We start from the raw sequence: 22,009 nt of genomic DNA, 5'->3' as shown, positions 1-22,009 counted from the left end.
TTCTGAACGATCGGGACAAAAGATGGGTACAATTTTTATCTTGAAAGCTGCAGAATGAAAAACATATTACATATTCTTTTTAGAGAGATAATAATTTTAAATTATCGCTGTACACGTCATACTGTGAGTTGGAGATACCAAAATTTCTCGATATACATTCTTGTCGAATCAAATACAACAGGCAAAGAATATATGTTGTATGACATATGTATGACGGTTTCCGAGTCTTTATGGCGGCCATTTGTCGCTCATAGTTTCCATAAAAGGTAGATACAATTGGGGGTCCAGTACAAGACGGAACTATGCAACAGTAGCGTTGTGAAATATTAAGGCTTTTATGAAAAGTAATGTACACCATAGTATACTGTGATCGTTTATGTATAAAATCATTTCTTTATATACATACACAAAATATTTGTTTATATCTACAATTATAATAGAGATAGGAATTTTCCCATGATTTATAATTAAGGGATACAAACTGAATACTATACTATGATTGTTTATATACATAAAATATTGTTTATATCTACAAACATAGTACCGACAGCCAGGAATTTTGTTACAAAGTTATAAATTCAGGGATAATAATTAAACATGAAAACGTGCCAGAGTGAATAAAAATCTCATTTTTCAACATTATGTTTGAACAGCATCCCTCTTGCACTAAACCCCTTAATTTCCTCGACTAGAAAAACAACCAAACGAAGGTTTCATTTCTTCGAATAAATCTTCGCTCGATGCTCTCTCTACTAATTCAAAGTGAAATATTACTGTTGTTCGAAGTTTCTTATCTCTATATGAAATCTTCCCGCAACTCGGCTGGTCGTTCGCGGTCTCTCCTTCGCTCGCGAGGTCTGACACGCCGGATAAACAGTCTTGGAAAAACATAAATTTACAGAGAGTCGTGTGGCACGGGGGACCGATAAAGAGTCGACGTACGCGCAGCTCGTGCTCCCCGTTCCGTAATCAGTGGAAAAGTGCAATTTAATGTCAGCGCCGTCGTGCAGACGATAAATCGGGGAGAAACCACGCGTTTCAACGGCGATAAATCGATCCGGTCTCGGCCGGTTCGCGGCGAACTTTACTCCGTTTGCGACCGACGTTGAACCGCGAAGAGAAACGCGACTTTATCGGTATCCCGTTGTTATTTTTTTTTTTGCCGGCTGCCACATTGTTGCGGCTCGAAGTGCATACAAGCTATTCGACCACATCATCGATCATTTACACGCGCTTTCGTGATCCTTGTGTTTTCCAATACGAGCGCACGATCTGACGATTGCTTCGCATTTTTCGCGAGTAACACGAGTATGGAAAACACAATAACGTGTAAAGAACTTTTCAGTTTAAAGGAATGAGATCATTAGTTAGAAACCATTGTTGATCTTTTAGTCAATTTCGGTCGTAGTAGATTGTTTAATTAATTATCGAACTGCGAATTTTTATGGAAATTCATATTTTTATTCAATTAATATCTGCTATTAATGTGTATCCAAGACGTGCGCATGATCCTAACGATTGCTTCTGTGGTGGCATTACCTCCTACATTTGCCACCAGAGGTCTACCGAGTTAATACCTTTCCCGCAACTACCTGAAGCCTTCCTCGTTCGTATATATACTCCCTTAATCGTCCATCTTGCCTCCCTGCGTTTAAGAATGGGTCTGCTAGGCAGCATTTGTAACGAAGTCTACTAGCATGCTCAGGACGAAACGTGCCCTATCCCCCACCTTTTCTCCCCTTTCCTTCCCTTAGCCTTAGCCTTTAGCTCCGGGTCATCAGATTGGCGTCGAACCGCGCTTCCGCGATTAACCACCGAGTATGCAGAACACAACACAATACGTGTGTAAGGAGAGCAGCAGCAACATCAAGTAGTTTATAAGAATTAGCTAGCTAGTGTTAGGAAGGGAACCATGGTGGTGGTGGTTTCCATATTTTTTGGTCAATTTTAGTCGTAATGGATTGTTTAATTTATTATCGAACGGCGAATTTTTATGGAAATTCATATTTTTATTGAATTGATATCTGCTATCAATGCGTTTCTAGGACACTGTATCGCACATAAAAAGAGGAGATAATTGCAACGGTGTTCAAAGCGCCGACCAATGAATGTATTTATCGAGTCTTACTTTTTATTCGTGGAAAATATTCACCATTGTTCGAAGCACATGGTCACTGAATACGTTTATCGAGTGTTGTTCTTTATTTGCGGAAAGTCTTCGCAATTTAGATACACCATTTGTTTTTACTACGCCGTAATTAGAGTCTTTTGTAATGTTATAAGTTCGCTATTCAGATTTTGTCGAAACATTGAATCATTGGTAATTTTACTCTCCACGGAACATTTTATACACGACGTCCTGTACTAAAGATGTAGTGTTATCAAAAAATAATTCTTCATTTCGAAGCACAGAACTTTTGAATCTTGGGAAAGAAGAAGAAAGTTAGGCACATTCCTCGAAGTTCGAGAAGTAAAGTTTCAGCAATTTCCCACGTGTTTCTATGCGATAAATATTTCTTCTTGATTTTTATTCTTAATTCTTGCTGATTTCCTCGTAAATGCTAACCAGTGTGTATGTTGCCGGGTTATCGCTCGTTCGACCTGATTATGAAGTTTAGTACATATATATCATTCCACGTGTATCATTACCTGGACCGATGTGAACGTATGAAACAAATAAAACGTAAAGAAAACAAAAAAAGACGGAAATTAAAAAAAAAAGGGGCGGGGAATGTCAACAATCTATCGACTTTAACGCCGTTTTTTTGCTTCTTTAACTGACTTGATAGAAGTTACGAATCAAAGTTCAATTTTTTTTCGTGAGAACCAGTCTTCGGTGGTCTCTGATATCGTGGCGCTTTGGGTCCCATAAATTATTTTCGCCCCGTGGAGCATCCGATATCTTGAATGGGACTTGTTCTGGATAAGATTCACACTTTTTTGGTCCTATATCACTAGAAATAGTTCTATTCTATTTTCACAAAAATAATGTATTCATTAAAATATTCTATTTTTATTTCAAATCGAAAGTTTATTAATTCTTGTTTAAGTTATCATTTCGCTGCTGATTAAACATAGCAATGATTAGCGAATAAAATACAAAATACAGATAAACGAGAATACGGGGTGAGGCGTGATAAAAGTTGTTGTGACTCGGTGAGATTAAGGGATAAACAAATGACCTGTACCATGTAAGTAGTTAATTAGTCGATTACAAATTTGAATTTTATTAACTCCACGAAAATATATATTATATTAAAATTGTAAATATCGCGAATTACAATAACGGATAATCACAAAGCGCACGTGTCCTGTGTTACTATAATAATACTTCAATTGTGTCTACAAAATTTCGTGACAGGATCTTTTTCTATTGTAATTTAAATCTCGTTGAACGAAAACTCCTCGGGTTTCAGTGGCAGACTGTCGGACAATTGAATTTCGTAAACTGGTTTCCCGTCCTCGCTGATCCAAATGCTTCCGTTTTGAGCGCATCTGATCACGTAAACTAGTCCGTGGGCGATACTGTCCACTCTGACATAATAAAATAAAATATCGTAACAATAGCCGTGTCTACTGCAATCGTTTCAGTAGTAAAAAGAAAGTATGTAACAGGCATATAATCTAATTAACTTCATGAAATTTACGAATTATAAATGATATCGAGATATTATTACAATAAGAAAAATATATTCTTAACTAGTTTTACGAACAGACTTACCTTTGTGGGTGGTATTTCTGTAGAGATTCCCCTTCCGGAAGATCGTTCGAACTCTGCGTAATTTCAGGACACAAGACTATTATCCTTACTCCTGTCCTTTGATAGTGATAAGGTTGCTAAGAGAAGAAATATAGAATTTACATTCCAATCACTCATTTAATATTTAATAACAATTTACGGAATCTGATTACTATCGATTTGATCTTAACGACCATATTCTACACCGAGATAGCACATGATGCCTTGAAGACGCCCATTTTACGGCTATTCAAGGCGTCATGTGCTATCTCGGCATTATCACAACGAAGTTTCAATATTTATGCTTTCTGTGAATTAATATGCCATTTCAATGTAAAAATAATTGTTTAAATTACAAATAATAATGTACTAAGTAGACATGATACATTATCGTAAATGCAGATTTCTTTTTTCTGTTCATTTTTTATCCCGTGGAATATGATATTAACCCCTAATTAACATTAGCTTAGAGATAAATAATCTGACAACGACCTTGTAATTCTTTTAATAACTAACTGAATGTTATTTTTCGTTATCGATTCGGAAATAGAGTTACTCACAGTAAGTGACTTTTGTCCCGGATTCTAGCTCTGCGTACCGCATAAGTACACGTTTTTTTATTGTATTTGTATTTGTTTCATTAGGTATTTTTTTTTTAAATTACCTCTCCCCTTTTCTACCGGGCTCGATGTCCCAGATTGCACCGCAGAAAAAATTGTCACCCTACTATACCACGCAAGTACTTACGGTTGCAGGTACCTACGCGCCTAAAGGTTCTAAGATTCTCCACCAGGTGGCGGTAGTGATAGAAAAATTCGAATCACGGAATTAAGCGGAAATATAAAATATAACAAAGTTCTTATTTTTATACGTGACGTGTTACATTAGTAAACCTCGAACGGTACATGATTTCATTTTAATAAAAAAAAAATCGTCTCTAAAAAGAGTAGTCAGTAGTTAATACTATACTATACTTGTATACCCAAGCATTGAAATCATCAGTATCGAAAATATTTTTAAATGGCTCTACCCTGAAGGATTAAAGATCGTTAGTATTCTCTGACCTTTCCAGAAGACTAATTTGAACGCTTTCTAAATTGCACAGAATGCAATAGGATTTGAAAGAAAATAAGTATACTGATAGAACGTACCGCACAAGAACGACTGAAGCTAACAACTGCATGCTTGGTAGCAGAATATACTGGAAGCTGCGATAATGCGTGCAGACCAGCCACAGACGAAATGTTCACGATAACACCGCCTTTGCCGCCGGTGTCCTTTTGCATCTGTTGTATTCCCAGAAGCGTACCGCGTACCACAGCCGTCTGTGGAAATTGACCTCGATCAACAAATTACAACGACGTATTGTCGCGTAATCTTTACGACCATTTTCCAATCACTCTCGAAGAGTAAAAAAAAAAAATGGCAAACATTTCTGTGAAAAATTTTGTGGGCCATTATAAATGCAGGAAAATTTATAAAAATGATATAACAACTCTATAAAAAATACAAATGTTATATCCTGAAGTATGCTATTTAAAGCAGTATTTATAAATATTTCAGTTGCGTCAAACAGCTTTGCAATTTTATAATTTTTGAACTTTGTTTGCTGAAACTTTCTTTTATTGCTAAAGTCTCCACGGATTTCATGAGAAATAATAAAAAGATAAAAATATGCCACGTTATAGTTTATAATGAAATTCAATGGCAGTTACTTTAACGATAATAACAATGATTTGTGTTTATGTTTTCATTGATAATTACTATGTGCAAGCTAACCTTGACTCTGTATTATTGCTACAATCGCGAATTACAACAAGACTTTGAACAATAATACAATTATTTGGAGAAACGTTTTCGCGTACCACGTTCACGTTAATGGCTTGCGAGAAGTCGCTTTCATTAATCACGCCAGCATTGTTCACTAGAATCTCCAGACTGCCGAGTGTGAGCACAGCTTTCTTGAACGTATCTGTTAAAGAAAAACATGCCAATAATGATTTTGAAGCTGTGCACAAGAAATGTTTCTGTCAAAGTGCTGCTGAAATTTCACAAAAATCTATCTGTACACTGTTGATAGAAAAACGATTTATTCATAATTACCATCGAATTCGGAATTATTTGCTACGTCACACTGGAAGAAAATCGCTCGGTTCTTGCCGAATTCCGCGTTCAACGTGTCCATCGCTTGTTTACCAGCCGATTCGCGAATATCGATCATCGCGATCATCTGAAACCCAATTTCTACGATCGTTGGTGCATTTGGAAATCGAAACAAATTGTGAGAAACGCTGTATATACAGTTTAGAAACTTGAAATTTACTGCACAAATTAACTCGAAGTAATAATTTTCAGTTGTTTACACACTTGGAAACATAATTATTCGGAGCAGATATCAAGCAATTAATGTCAACCCATTGACGTGAATCTTATCTAATTCAGATAAGTTTCTATTTTTTTTTTTTTTTTTTTCTGATCATTAAAAACAACTTATCACTCACGGATGCGCCATTTCGAAGCAATTCCCTGCTAATAGTCAGACCTAGCCCACTCGCGGCTCCAGTCACGATCGCCCTTTTATCCTTGATCTGCATGTTTTCTAATTTTCTTTCTCCTCCGGGATGATCTACGCAAGTGATAAATTGTTAACAACTCTCGTAACAAAAACGACACTTTGCTTTGGAGACGGAGAATAGTGTACAAGGTTTACGATTTTAGACATTTTTGAAATGTTCTTCATTCGCAAAAATTAAAAATTCGCAATTTTTAACTTCACAAGAGACCGTTATTATTTATCTACAAAACATTGTCTCGCAGTAAATTGCAATAAAATTGCTAAAGATAAAGGTGTATTAACACGACATCCTCCGTTAACAATACTCGATCAGTGTCCTTACCGACTGCTAGTACCCAAATGAAAATGGCACCTGTCGGGACCTTTTACCAAAATATTTCCATTCGTTTCAAAATTCTAAGCAATTTACCACTACTCAAATTGTAAAGAAATTGTAAAAAATTCACTATCGAATGACGTTTACCATACACTATTTACTTCTCCAAGAAAGACACCGACTGAACAATTCTGTATTCTAGCTTCTGGTGTCTGTCAGACTCGAAACGTCTCCGAGACCAATTCCGCGTGACATTCACTATCTGATCGTCGATGGAACCCGTTCATTTACGAGTAGATGGAACGTAACACAATTCGATAATAGCGAGTAAAACTCTTTAAACAATTGTCACGAAGACGGGACACAAGAATCGAACGATTAGACTGCTAGCAACGTGTTGGTGGTCACCACTGATGGCCGTTGGTTTCCAGTTGATAATGACGGAAACCTCTCGCCCGTTCGTATCACGATCTTCGACCTCTTGCGTGCGATGTGGTTTCGGATTCGCGGGGACCTGAATCGTCATCTATCTGCGTCGATCCTCCGTTGCAACACGATTCGCCCCTTGATCTCTTGCAGCCGTGTCGAGATCCGCGGTTTCGACGGTCGCGCCGTAACGGAGACACAAGGAACGATTTTGATTCAATATTGAACTATGCATCTTCGATTTTGAGTATTCTTTTCTGTGGAAAACCATCATATTTGCTAAATTCTAAATTGCAGAAAGAATTCAGCAAGTGGAATTGAAATGGTAAATTACTTGAAATCCAGTACCAAATTATATACAATATAAAGTGTAAATTTATTTACACTTATATAGAATTTTCACCCCCCCCAAATGTTGAAATAGGAGAACTAATATCCAATTTACTGCGAAGAATGACTATCTTCGATTTTGAGTATTCGTTTCTGTGGAAAACTATCATATTTGCTAAATTCTAAATTGCAGGAAGAATTCAGCAAGTGGAATTGAAATGGTAAATTACATGAAATCCAGTACCAAATTATATACAATATAAAGTGTAAATTTATTTAAAGCATATATTACTCTGTAATAATAGAATTTTCACCCCCCCCCCCAATTGTTGAAATAGGAGAACTAATATCTAATTTACTACGAATAATGACTATCTTCGATTTTGAGTATTCGTTTCTGTGGAAAACTATCATATTTGCTAAATTCTAAATTGCAGAAAGAATTCAGCAAGTGGAATTGAAATGGTAAATTAGTTGAAATCTTACAAAAATTACACTATAATAATAGAATTTTCAACACCCTTCCGCTGACCAATTTCTTTTCATCCCAATGTTGAAATAGGCGAACTAGTATGCAATTTACTCTGAATAATGACTATCTTTGGTTCTGAGTATGTACTTGTTTTTTGTGGAATTTATTATTCGTGGTAAATTGGATATTAGTTTCTTTATTTCACCATTGTATTGTTTCAATTTTATATTTTGTAAGTAATTTGGTAATGGATTTAAGTAATGTTCTGTTTTTTTATTAGATTTGCTGAAGTCTTTTTGAAGTCCACAGGCAGTGTTCTTTTATTAGAAATGGAAAATATGATAGTTAAGACTGAAATCTGACTGAAATTTTGTATCTATTAACTAGGAAATGAATTTTTTATTTAATCAGTGAGTCCATTTAAAATTATCGTTTGAGATGGTATCTAGGCCTTTAAGATATAAAGTGATTATCATCACTCCTTAAATCGTCTACTCACAATGACGATGCAATGTTTTCAGCACATTGTGTTCTTTTCGAAATTGTATTTAACTTAACAATATTGGAAAATTTACTGATGTGTTGAGAAGAATTTTACATTTTACAATAGATCAATATAACTTATTCACTTTAAATGTCTGACTTCAAAAAACGTTCCTACTGTACACGAATATGGTTATTAACAATGGAATATTGTCCTTAAGTAATGTTTGTAGGTTCGAAAGAAATGGCAATTGTGTCTAAAAAAGTAATTTATTACGAAACAATCCATGATCAACACGGTTTTCATAAATTCTAGAGTTTCTTACAATCGTAATTACAAATAACGAAGAAGTATTTTTACAGGTTGAGTTGTACCTTCTTGATAGGAGGGATTTCGATAGCGACTGGTGGTTTATCGTTCTCGCTGAGCCAGATTGCTCCATTCTCACCTTTCTGGATGAGAGTGACCATTGCTTTTCCACAGTTGTCGGGTCTGATGAAATGAACATAAAAAATAAATTAAAAATACACTATTTCACGTGGTCATATGATATCACAGTCGGTCATGGGGTGGTTCCTCTTGCAGAAATAAACCAGAAATGTATACCGAATTTTTCTTCGTATTCAAAGCACGTCTTATCGACTGGCAGATGTATTCATTAATTTTTTTAAATATTCACTATATGTTTCCAACATCTTTTTGCATTAAGAATCAGTCTACGACCGGGTCTGCCATCACTTCGACCACATCTTATGTACGATTCCATCGAAAAGATTAGTGTTAATATCGTTTAAAATACAGAGTGTCCCCAAAATTTCAAAAATAAGTCGAAAAGAAAAACTAACATTTTTTCATTTAAGGCCTCGTTCTCGAGATAATCGAATTAGAAAACCTGCTGGATACCCGTGCAATTGAATAGGACTTGGCCAACGCGTCTGTTCATTGCATTCCATTTCTACTTCCTACCATGTCGAGTACACGCGTTTCAGATTAATCTTCAAATTCCATTTTCTCGAAAAATGAAATTTCAAACAGGAAAAGTTTATTCTATTTTTTCTTATAGAATCGCCACCTGACCGGTTGTACCACGATTTTGGGAACAAATTGTATTAATAAATATTACAGAATTTACTTTTTTCGTATTCCGTTGATGCGAAAATTACAATATAAAATAAATTGTTTTTACGGTTACATCAGGAATGTTTCTTCCCACTAACGTTAGATAATTTTAGGAATGGAGTAATGAGAATGAACTTGTATTGCCATACTATGGTTTGATATATTAGCACATGGGAAAAAAGAAAATTAGGTTCAATATCTATTAATATTAATTTCGAAATAATTATGAATTAACAAGCAAGCTGTTCGTTACTCACGATTGAGGGACACTGGAACCAAGGAAATTCATCAACCCCTCTTTGTCGATGAATTCGAAGGCCTTCTTGTCGACGTCCAGGAGCATTGGTGTTCCTGTGACGCCGGGGCACAATATGAGAACACGGACGCCGGTTCTCTCGAAGTTACCCTAAAACGATTATAACACATAAATATTCAAATCAGTATTTTAGTATTTTCCTGTAGAAATTCGTAGAATTTTCCTACGTATGTTGTATTTCATTTAAAAGAAAAATATAATTGATAGTGAATCAGTAGCTTGAAATATTATTCAAGTGAACTCTATGTAGATCGTTATGGGTATATTTCATTAGATGTTGCGATTTTATTGTTTGAATTTACCTCCAAACAGCGACTGAACGCAAGCACCTGGTGCTTGCTGGAACAATATACTGGGCAGACGGAGAAGTATTCGAGACTCAGGAACGACGCGATGTTTACCAGAATACCACCTTTGCCCCCTTTGTGTTTACCCATGTGCTCTATGGCGAGCAAAGATCCTTGGATCACGGCACCCTGGAATTGTGTATTATATGAATTATCATAATTCGATTTACTCGATTGAACATAAAGCACAAAACATTAAAATGCAACAGTTCCTGTTCATGTGCATATTCTAATTTCTATTTGCATTAATATTTTTTTGTTGCTCCCAGAATTACTTGGTTTTTGTCTGTATTCTGATTATGATCGATGAAAAAATTCATATATTCATGAAGTAATTCGCAAGAAATACGATATTCAAATTTCTTCTGCACAAATACATTTAATACGGCTATTAAGAGCTCAATTAGCGAGTATGTACTTTTATGAGGCGCTTTGTGTTATTTCAATTGCATCGTCGCTCATCAGTTTGTAATTTCCTGTTCTTGTTTTAGTTTACTGTATGATTTTTTACATTAGCATTATGTTATAATTAGAAAATTGACACATAAGTGTGTTATACTCACAATGTTTACGTTAACCGTTTGCTCCCATAACAGGTCATTTAAGACGCCAGCATTGTTGATGACAATGTCGACGCCGTTCATAGTGTTTATAGCCTTCTTGAAGGTTTCTGTCACACAATAAATGTCAGATAAGAAAGTCGCCTAATATTGCTGTTACACATTTAAATACATGTGTTTCTCAATTCAAATTATTGAATTTTAAAAACTTAGAACAGCTTCAGTGAACAATATTGATAGATGAATTATTATTCAAATTTCTTACAATACATGGTATATTTCACAAATAAATTTTAAAGATAAACTTATAGATTTGATCTAGTTTATAGATTCAATTATCTAGAATTAAATGAATAGGCACGATTTTATCAGTTGCGTAACATACAGTGAGATAAACTCGAATCCCGTTATCACGATAGAAAAAATAGTAATTGCACTTCGTTAAATGTGCAAACATTGTGACAATCAATCTGTGAAGTAAGTACGGAAATGTCCAGAAGAAAATTCGATCAACATATTTTCGATAGTTTCCACAGAAGTGAAGTATAGTCTGTTTGTTATTAAAATTCAGTCCATTTTTTTAAGTTTAATTAAGAAGGTGTATAAAATACCTGCGAATTCTTTAACGTTAGACACATCACAAGGGTAGAACGTGGCTTTGCCTTTTCCAAATTCTTTCTCCAAATTGGCAGCAGTCGTCTGACCAGGCGATGTCTTCAAGTCAAGAATGGAGACAGTCTAAAAAGAAAAATAAAGATTTTCTCCGAGAAACTGTTAAAGTTTAAAGAAACCAAAGTTCTTGTTTTTATTCAGAATCACTGTGACTTGAATCATTCTACATAAAATCTTCATTAGTTTACGATCTATCAAAACTAACGACAAGCACATGCTTTATTACCTTCACGATAGTTAAACTTTTTCATTACCTTTAGATTAGATGAACGAGGTAATATATTTAAATTACAGACTTTTTTACTGTATTTTTCCTTCTTATTTCATATACAATATTACGACTGACATGTTTCATCTCAATTTAATTTATTCTTTAGACTGGATAACTGATTTTAAATTTTAAATACAGTAAGTGAAATAATACCTTAGCTCCATTTTTCAACAAGTTCTGAGTGTAGCACAAGCCAATACCACCAGCGGCGCCGGTGATCAAAACGTTCTTGTCTTTTATGTGATCCATAATCTGTAATCGAATTGTAAAGATGCGTTTGATTTAATAATATTTGAAAAGAAACGTTTTCTATCGCACAATGATTTGCTACATTTGTTAGTCACGCAATCGTATCTGGTTTTATGGTGGGGAAATTATTCAAACAATTAATTAGTTGCACTGTTGCAAGATTGATTTATTGCACAAGTGCCGACGCGTTGACAATCTACGTAACCGCTAATTATGTAAACTAGAGGCGTATCATTATACCAGAAAATCATTTCGAAGCTTATTTAAATTTTAAAATATGAAATCATTAAATTTAAAATTTATGTTTGGTGTACGTTTGTTATTTACGTGAAAAAAAGATTTTACTTTGTTAAACGTATATCTGATTTTTTTTTTTAAATTCCAGTTACCTTAAAAGATTTTAATAATAATTACATGTTTAGTTCACTGCAAACATTTTCGAAAGGACATCTTCAATATTACGAAAAATCACGCTTTAGAATGTAATTTTTAAAGGTACGATCGTTTTATACGAAACCAACTAATTAATAGCTACTGATATTAATTTCGAGTGTAATGTGACAGAAAAGGTATCGAAGATTATGATCCACTTATTTGATACACTCGATTGATCGTATGATTAGTAGGATGATGTAGTGTATTATGAGAGATATAACGTCGCTATTCTATCACTATATTTCTACAGTGAAAAATTCTGAGATTATTTCTATAATTATTATAATTAATAATGCATAAATACTGGAAGAATTATTTCCAACACAAGCTAGTAGAAAAGTCGAGTTTGACAAAAAATGACCGTGTTCAATATTTGCCTTGAACATATTGGATACCTACTAAATATCTCATAATTTAGTATAAATTTTTAATGATTTTCGAGATTTCCAAATCAAAGAAAAGTACTAAATTCATGCATAATGAGTTATTTAACAGACTTGAAAATTTTTCTCCTTGTCCTGATTTAATTTTTCATCATAATATTATTTTTTATTTCCTCTGATATTTTTATTACATAAAAATTAAATTAATTTTTAATTTGAAAAATACATTTCAGAAATATTTACATACTTTGCCGTTCTGACACGTATAATAATAACTAATATAATCTGTCACTAATTTAATATAATCCTGTACAGGCGAAGAATTATCGCCAGGTGTTACTATTTTTAAAAACGTTGTACCTTGATGAATTTTTTCAAACCGAATAAACTTGAGAGAATAAATTTCTAATAGTCACCGTTTTAGTAGCTGTCCCCTTCGACCGTTTGATCTGCACTGAACGATGTTAACTTGTCGAATGATGTGGTGCGTTCTAGCTCCAGCAAAGTCAAAGCGAATATACGTGTGTACGTGCCTAGATTAACTAGCAGATCTCACATAGCAACATTGTAGGCACAGTGTAGGCAGTCACGATGAATTATCGAGTGTCTCGTTTCATGATAAAAGTAGTTTTACAGCAAATGCCTTCAGCCAAGTGTTTTTAACATATCTGGTTATGCAACGTGCTTACAGAACATTAAAAACGTGTTCATCGTCGGATCCATGTTTTTTTCATACACTGACTAAGTAGCACTGCTACTTCTCTGGCATTAATTTGTGTGCATAATGACATCATAATCTCGCGTGAATAATAACACGAGTTTTACACGTTGCACTATCCTAAGTGATTTTCGGAATTTGTAAGTTACTATCAGACTAATATCTTAATTTTGGTATTATGCACTTTTGAAAATGACTAAATATACAGGGTGTTTCGCTTAAAACAGACCACCTAAATATCTCGTCTATCTGTGATCATACGAGAAATATTTTTTACGTAGTTTAAATTGTTTCAAGAGACGAATTAGATGGTGGAAAAAATTATGTAAGTGAATTTAAACATTTTAGAGTTCCAGGTCATTTCAAGGTCATACTATTGTCCATGGATAAATACACAATTAATGTTCGCTATAACATACACCAGGAAAAATTATGCGCATATACTTAAAAAAAAAACTTGTGTGACCTTTAAAAAATGACACAGGATTTTAAACTTATAAAAATGGTTTTAATCGGAACACTCTGTATATTATTATTAGACTGCGGATTTTTACGCAGAATTGCATTTACCAACGTACATAATCCATAAAGAGCAAATATAGAAATTTCTTTCTTCTCTTAAGTATTTTATTGGATTTAAATGCATAAAATTCGCAGTCTAATTATAATGAGTCAGGTGTGAAACATAGTAACATCTACTCTGAATGTTAATAGATTCATGACCAACGCATTATTACAAGTCGATCTCCAATAGCCAACAATGTTTACGTCCTGGTTGTACGTGACCTTGAAAATGTTCATTTAAGAGAAACTAAAATTATGAAATATTTGTCCTACTTTCATCTACGGTTCAAACAGTGTTACTGAGGATGGAAAGTAGCGTCCAGGGGTCACGATCTTTCTCGTGATATGGGAATAACGAATCCAAAATCCAAGTCACCCGAGTGAAAGCGACATTGGAATCCAAAAAGTGGAATTTTCTGTCAGCTTCAGATACGTTTGCTTTTGAATTACAACTGATTGAAGACCTTGCAGTTAAAAGGTTTTTTGTAAAAACATTTTCATTTTTACCAACTTCAAGTAAATGAGAAAAAACCGTTTATAAAATTATTGCTTTGACTTAAGATTAAAAAAAGACCACTAATTGCAAAACATATATTTTCACACAATAAACAGTAATTATTGAGTTGCTAAATTTTTGTTTCTATTTTTGATGAATTTTTTAAATCTGTAGTTGCACCCGATTTTCAAAACTGTAATGGATGGAGGTACAAAATTTGCAATAAATCGTTCATTTGTTGTCGTATTTGCATAACACGTGCACCAAATGATGTAGATTTTTTTTACGTATATTAGACGTCATAACTAAAAAACTGTCAAAAAATGGAGCTGCATCCTTTGGGCTGCAAGGTTCTCAATTACAGACGTTGCACATTGAAAACAATGAAACGAAATGAGGAACAGCTATAGGTCGCACTTCATTCGAATGCAGACACGTCTTGCGTTTATAGAAAATTCTACTTTAAGGTGTAAAGCATCGCGGAGACAAAATGAACGGCCATAAGAAGCCGCGGTATAAATTACGTGGTTGAAAAGCTTTGCTGAATAATCAAATCTTCAAATCCTGGCATAAATGGAATTTCGGTACCATTCGTGCTACTTCAAAGTAAATTCTACTTCTGCAACGGTATTGGAGAATTTACTAAAGTTCTATGGTCTTCCTTTTCATGGAAATTCTCCACGGTTCCAACTACTTAAGAGGAAACTTGGAAGCATTCATCATTTAACATTTTCGTGAAACATACGAAGGCTTTGAAAGGAACATTACATTTTACTTTAACGTTCCTATCTGTGCGCTGGTTTGAAAGTAATGAAAACTATTGTAAAAAAAGCAATTTATTAAGAAATCGTCAAAGAATCACCACAGTTTTGGTAAATTCTCAGGTTTCTTACAATCACAATTTTGAACTTCGAATGACGAAGAAGTGTTTTTACAGGTTGAGTTGCACCCTCTTGACTGCAGGGATTTCAACACCGACTGGTGGTTGTTCGCCCTCGCTGACCCAGATGGCTCCATTCTCGCCTTTCTGGATGAGAGTTACCATCGCGTTTGCCACGTTCTGGGGCCTAACGGAATGAACACAAAAAATTCATTTTGACCATTTTACCGTCGGACATGGGGTGGTTCTTCTTGCAGAAACAAATCGGAAACATACAGTTAACTTTTTTATTCGAAGCACGCCTTATGGAATAACAGGTGCGTTTGGTAATTTTTAAAATTTCATTTCCTCGAAAACGATGTTTTGAATTGAAAAGAAACATCGCTGTATGTTTTTCCAATATCTTTTTGCGTTAAAAATCAACCTACGATCTGTTTACGTAGAACATGTTCTGCGGACAGACTCTATGTGTACTTCTATACAAAAACATAGAGGATAATGTCATTTAACCTCCAAATGCCAAAGGGTTATTTTGAACCAGTTACAGAAATCGTCGTGTTCCTTGTTCAAAAGTACTCTTCAAATCTTTATGCGTATATATAACTATACCTCATCCGACGAGACGAGTCAATATGTTTAAACAAAGGGAAATAATAACTAGTCTGTGGATCTTTATGCAAAATGACATTTTAGAAAGTAATTTACAGATTAGATTAAAAACAGAAATTGCTTTTTCCTTTTAAGTATCTGATGAAGTTGAAAATAAAATAATAAACTCTCATTGCATTTTACAGAGTCCTATGAACTATAAAGGCATAAAATCCGCAGTCTAATGATGACCATTTAGGTGGGATAGTTGCCAGTCAATATTTGGACTCGCGAATATTTTCGTTATTTCTACTAACTCGTCTTGTTGGACCGACCATAGGTAGCAATACATAAAAATCATCTACACATAAGAAAATATATTTAAAATTTTGTGCAAAATTTATCCTTCAATCATGCATAGAATGAAATTTAGTTATTAGTAAAAATGGCCCTGCATAAGTCCCAGAACATCCGTCATTCGAGGGTTGAAATGTTCATATTAAGTTCGAAATAATTGTACATTTACAAGCAAATGATTTCTATACTCACGATTGAGAGGGAAGGGTTTCCATGAACTCCCTCAAGGTCTTCTGATCGGTGAAGTCGAAGACCTTTTTGTTCATGTCGACGAGCAAGTTAGTGTCCGTGACGCCTGGACACAACACGAGAACGCGGACACCAGTGGTCTCGAAGTTACCCTAAAACAATTATAACCTATAAATCCTTGAATCGATTGTTCGGATAATATACTCGGTATTTTAAGATTTTTCCATGGACACACGTAGAATTTTACTATGTATGCCTGTACTTGATTAAGAATATATAAAAGGGAAACGATAATTTGAAGTATTATTGATCAGAAATGAACTGTCTGTAGATCGATGAGGGATTATTTCAGTAGAGATTGCGATTTTGTAATTTGAATTTACCTCCAAACAGCGACTGAATGCAAGCACCTCGTGCTTGCTGGCACAGTATACTGGGCACATGGGTGTGTAGACGAGACTCAAGATCGACCCAATGTTCACGAGGATACCGCCTTTGCCACCTTTGTGCTTGCCCATGTGCTCCATGGCGAGCAAGGATCCTTGGATCACGGCACCCTAGAATTGTGTATTTTATGAATTATAATAATTCGATTTTAAGTTTTATTTATTCGGGTGAACACAATGTTCGAGACACTAAAATGTTACATATTTTATTAATATGTATTAATATTTGTGTTGACATTTTTATATTGTTTTCAGAATTACTTAATATTTTTCTTTATTACAATTGTAATGTGGGTGTTGGTTGTGGTTAGTTTCATGAAGTAACTTGTAGGAAATACAATTATACAAATCTATAATTAAACAATGAAGACCTTTACTAAATAGGGTAAGGGTTAAATGAAAATTGTATTAAACCGTCTGGAAATTTTCATATCACTGTATCGTATACAGTTCCTTGTGTTATAATAGACTGCGGATTTTATGCATTTATCGTAAATGTGAATGTACAAAACACAACACAGTAAAAATTTTCGTAAAGGGCAGTAAAAATTTTACTTTACTGTAGACCTAACGGAATCTTTAATAAAGGAAAAAATCTGTGACATAATTTCAAGTCAGTAAATTAATGCATAAAAATCTGTATTTGCATAAAAATTCGCAGTCTAGTAATATACATATGTTCAAAATTGTTGATCTAAGTGTTACTAGGGAAATAACACAGTACTTGAAAACAACCATCGTTCGCAATTGTTCTTTTCACATGTTCAAACCGTTCGCTGAGTTTTGAAAATTAGTGTTTGAATCTTCGTTTGTGAAAAAGCTATAATATTTGTTTCTTATATTCCATGAACTATCGACTGTCCAGGGTCACGTAATTCCTAACAATTTGTGTTTTTTACCAATAACATGGTCAATGACTTCGCTAGAAAACTGTAGCTCACGAGGTTAAATACGCGACGAAAAATATTTCGCTCATTAATTCAATCAGGTCAAAAATGTTGTATTATGTATTCTACTTTTCTTTATTCGTTTTATCTTCAAATTGTTTCCTTGATCTGTTTATCTGATTTGTTTCATCGAATTCGCTTATCACTCATTAGAATGACGTTTTCGTTACTTTTTTTAGATTTGTAGCAGAGTTGGGCAAAATGTAATCCAATTACAAAATCTAAATTGCAATGTAACTGTAACACAATTACAGTATAATTGTAATTAATTATTATATTAAATTTACAATAAACAATAACAATGTAATTTTAATTGTCCTGTAATTACTTTGCAATTACATTGTAATTAACTATACTAAATTTACAATAAAAAGTACAATGGAATTGTAATTGTAACCGTCTCGCAATTACATTGTAATTGCAATTTAGATTTTGTAATTAGATTACAGTTTCTCCAACTGAGATTTATAGTATCATTATGTTACAATTAGGAAACTGAATACATAAATGTATTGTACTTACTATGTTTATGCGAACGGTTTGTTCCCATAACAGGTCATTGAAGATACCAGCATTGTTGATGACAATGTCGACGCCGTTCATAGCGTTTATGGCCTTCTTGAACATTTCTACGACAAAGAATAATAAATTTCAGAAAAGAATCTTACCTAATATCGTTGTTACATATTCACGTTTATATTTTTCAATTTAATTATCGAATTCGGAAAACTTAGAACAGCTACAATTTTAAAAGATGAATTATCATTCTATTTCTGATTCTTACAATACATGGTACGTTTTCGACATAATTCCAAAGATACTTCTGCGAGACTCAGTTATCATAACACAGATTACTATTATTAATTCATTTTGGCAAGCTTATCAATGAACAAGGTTATCGTTTGCGTGGCAAATAGTCAGATAAAGTTGACCCCTGTCATGGTGATGGCAAAAAACTAAATGCACCTTTTTAAACACACAGTTGTGCTAACTTATTAGTGAAATACTTAGGGGAATGTGTATTAGAAAAATGGATCGATATATTTTCGATACTTTGTATATAAGTAAAGTCGATTTATTTTTTTAATTTTTGTCATTGAGATCGATTTTATTTTTTTTAATTTTAGTCAAGAAGGTAATAAAGTACCTGCGAATTGGTCAACGTTAGACACGTCACAGGCGAAGAACATGGCTTTTCCCTTTCCAAATTCTTTCTCCAAATTAAGAACGGACGTCTGACCAATCGATGTCTTCAAGTCGAGAATGGCGACAGTCTGAAAATAAAACCAAAGATTACCTTAAGAAAAATTAAACTATTGAATGTAAAAGAAAGAAGAAAAAGGAAACCAAAGCTTTTATTTTTATTCAAGGTCACCGTAACTGGAATTATTTGACATAAAATCTTCATTGCATTACGATTGGTCGAAACTAACGATAGGCAAATCTTCAAGATAGTTAAACATTTCCATTACCTTTAGATTTGATAAACAATTCTATATTTCGGTTATAGATATTTCTTCCCTATATTTTTCTTATTTCATATAAAATATTGTTTCATTTTTTATAATCCTGATATTTATACATCACGATTGTCATGTCGCATCTCATTTTAATTTGTTCTTCAGACTGTGTAACTGCTTTGAGGTTTAATAAAAATAATCAAGGTAATACCTTAGCTCCATTTTTCAGCATGTTCTGGGCATAGGCTAAGCCAATACCGCTGGCGGCACCGGTGATCAAAATGTTCTTGTTCTTGATGTGATCCATGGTCTGAAATCGAATTGTAAAGATACGTCTGATTTAGTAATGATCGGTGAAAAGAAATCCACGATGACAGGTTGTGTTAGCCACACACTTCGGTGTGGTTTCATAATACGAAAATTATTACCATTATTGTGGAAAATATCCACGTGACGACTGTCTACTGTGAAAACTAGCTGCATGTCATTTCACCATAAAATAATTTAAAGCTTTTTGTAACACAGATGGAACGGAATAAGTATAATTATTAAATGTTAATACTTGAGTTTTGTATACAATTTTTATAGTCGTGAAGGGAACGTCTTATATTATTAAAGATGCATCTGTTTCTCACGAAATTTTTGTTACCTTAGAACATTTTAATGACAATTCCATTTAGCATCTGTTTCTCACGAAATTTTTGTTACCTTAGAACATTTTAATGACAATTCCATTTAGTCCACATAATTTTTAAATATACGATCATTTAAAATGAAGACAACTAACATGAGAAATGGAAGGAAGCCTTCAAAGAAACTTTAAAATAAGTAAATATTGAATTTCTTCAATTCAAAACAGAAGCTACCAAATTAATGCTGAATCTTAACTATTTGCATGAGACTGAAAATAAGTGCGCTGTTCTTGTGAATTGTTTAACAGACTCGCAAATTTTTCTCTTTGTTCTCATTTCATTTTTTTTCAGAATGTTTCTGAAACTTGTTTTAACTTATACTATATACATTTCACATTAAAAAATAACCAACTTCCACAAAATAATTGTAAAAATTCTACACACGTTGCTATTCTGACGGATTTAATAGTAATATTAATATGTTCCAGTAACCATTTATCTCCAATTAATTTAATATAACCCTGTATAGGCGATGAAGTACCGTTAGGTATTACCATTTTCGAAAAAATATCCTGTGAAAAAGTAGTACCATTTTTTCAAAAATTATATTATGTATTACATATGTATAAAATTATAGTTAGATATTACCTTTTCTTCAAAAATGGTAATTACTTCATTAAATGGTACTTTTCATTAACCTGTGTGCACCAGAATAAGAAATGGTCCATACCACACAAACAAATTTTATCCACACATTATTCATTTTAACACAAAAGAATGTAGAAAAATCAAACAGAAATATTTATTTCACAAAAACTCACAAGATATTTACAGGAAAAATCTAGTAAGAAGAATTTTTTAATCACTTTATGTAGTATGGTAATATTTGACGCACCGGATATTACGCTGATCGGTGGAAATGCGTTACCATTTTTTGAAAAAATGGAATTACTTCATAAAAGAAACGTCTTCTTGAATTTGTTAACCTTAAAATATTTAAAGTAATGAAACTGTAATAGTCACCGTTTCAGTAGCTGTCCCTTTCGGCTAGTCGATCTAAACTGGTTGGTGCGGATTCGAAGAATGAGCCGTTCGTCCTGATGCCGGGGAAATTAAAAAGAATGCGTATCTACGTAGATTAGTTAGTCAACATATGTATATCTGACATGATAATATTATTGATATAATGTGCACAGATACGACGAATTGCGGAACTTCGGTTTTTTTTTTGGATGCAGAGACATGATCCGATAAGTAATTTCAGCAAAGACTTTTTTGGTAAAAGCGGTTACGCAACGAACTTACAAAATAAACATACAAAACGTGTTTATTTTCGGAACCGTCTTTTTAATGCATTGTGTCGTAGGCATTACTGATATCATAATTAATCTTAAACGATAACACGAATTACAGACGTTACGCGTTCAAATCAGTGTTAACATTTATAAGTATAATTATAACAATATTTACTTTCACGATTAATTTAACAAAAACAGAAATTATCAAATATTTATGCTATTTTCGGACGTCATAGTTTCGCTGGTGAGAATCTAAAAATAGGTTTCCTTTCGAATCTATTAACTTTATATATAAATAGGTCTAAATATTTTGAACAAGATGGCGAATATGAAATTGGAAACAAGCATAACTGCATTATAGGATATATCGCAAACTTCTGTCTGTGTATAGGGGTGCAAATACAACCCCAGGCCAATAGAAAAACGTAATTCAAATGTCCCGAATAGAAGATTTACAAAGATTTCTCGAGAATGTTATCTGTGATATGTTTCACGCGCAATTTGAAGAGAATGTCTATCTTATTAAAAATCAATAACACTTCATAAATATCTGCGCAGCCTAGGTTTTCTCTTTACATTTTTCACTAAAAATGCATAGAGTGTAATTACAGCCCTGTACACGATTAACGTTAATGTATTTCTACACAGAGAGAAGGTTAAAAACAGATGAAAACAAAATGGCGACGTGACGGGTTTCTCGAATGTTTTCTGTATAAAACCAGGCCATATTAACAAAGCTT

The 22,009-nt window shown here is 33.6% G+C and overlaps 2 protein-coding genes across 2 annotated transcripts; both read right to left on the bottom strand.

The window, feature by feature from the left end:
* Positions 1–3,257: 3,257 nt before the first annotated feature.
* On the bottom strand, positions 3,258–13,305 carry LOC107187643. The gene is made up of 12 exons (XM_015575786.1): positions 13,111–13,305; positions 11,781–11,879; positions 11,296–11,422; positions 10,688–10,794; positions 10,080–10,253; positions 9,719–9,867; positions 8,703–8,834; positions 5,843–6,030; positions 5,605–5,711; positions 4,891–5,064; positions 3,722–3,837; positions 3,258–3,534 (listed from the first exon to the last, which is right to left on the bottom strand). The coding sequence occupies exons 2-12, from the start codon at positions 11,874–11,876 to the stop codon at positions 3,381–3,383; spliced, it is 1,524 nt and encodes a 507-aa protein (XP_015431272.1). The 5' UTR covers positions 11,877–11,879; positions 13,111–13,305; the 3' UTR covers positions 3,258–3,380.
* A 1,987-nt stretch (positions 13,306–15,292) lies between these two features.
* Positions 15,293–21,037, bottom strand: LOC107187709 (15-hydroxyprostaglandin dehydrogenase [NAD(+)]-like). The gene is made up of 7 exons (XM_015575861.1): positions 20,995–21,037; positions 19,551–19,649; positions 19,027–19,153; positions 18,402–18,508; positions 16,870–17,043; positions 16,490–16,638; positions 15,293–15,539 (listed from the first exon to the last, which is right to left on the bottom strand). Exons 2-7 carry the CDS (start codon positions 19,644–19,646, stop codon positions 15,404–15,406), a joined length of 789 nt encoding a protein of 262 aa, XP_015431347.1. The 5' UTR covers positions 19,647–19,649; positions 20,995–21,037; the 3' UTR covers positions 15,293–15,403.
* Between the last annotated feature and the right edge of the window lie 972 nt (positions 21,038–22,009).

The sequence above is a fragment of the Dufourea novaeangliae genome, unplaced genomic scaffold, assembly GCF_001272555.1.
Source record: "Dufourea novaeangliae isolate 0120121106 unplaced genomic scaffold, ASM127255v1 scaffold101, whole genome shotgun sequence".
Classification (NCBI taxonomy): Eukaryota; Metazoa; Arthropoda; class Insecta; order Hymenoptera; family Halictidae; genus Dufourea; species Dufourea novaeangliae.
The sequence above is the reverse complement of the archived record's forward strand: the minus strand, read 5'-3'. Positions and strand labels throughout refer to the sequence as shown.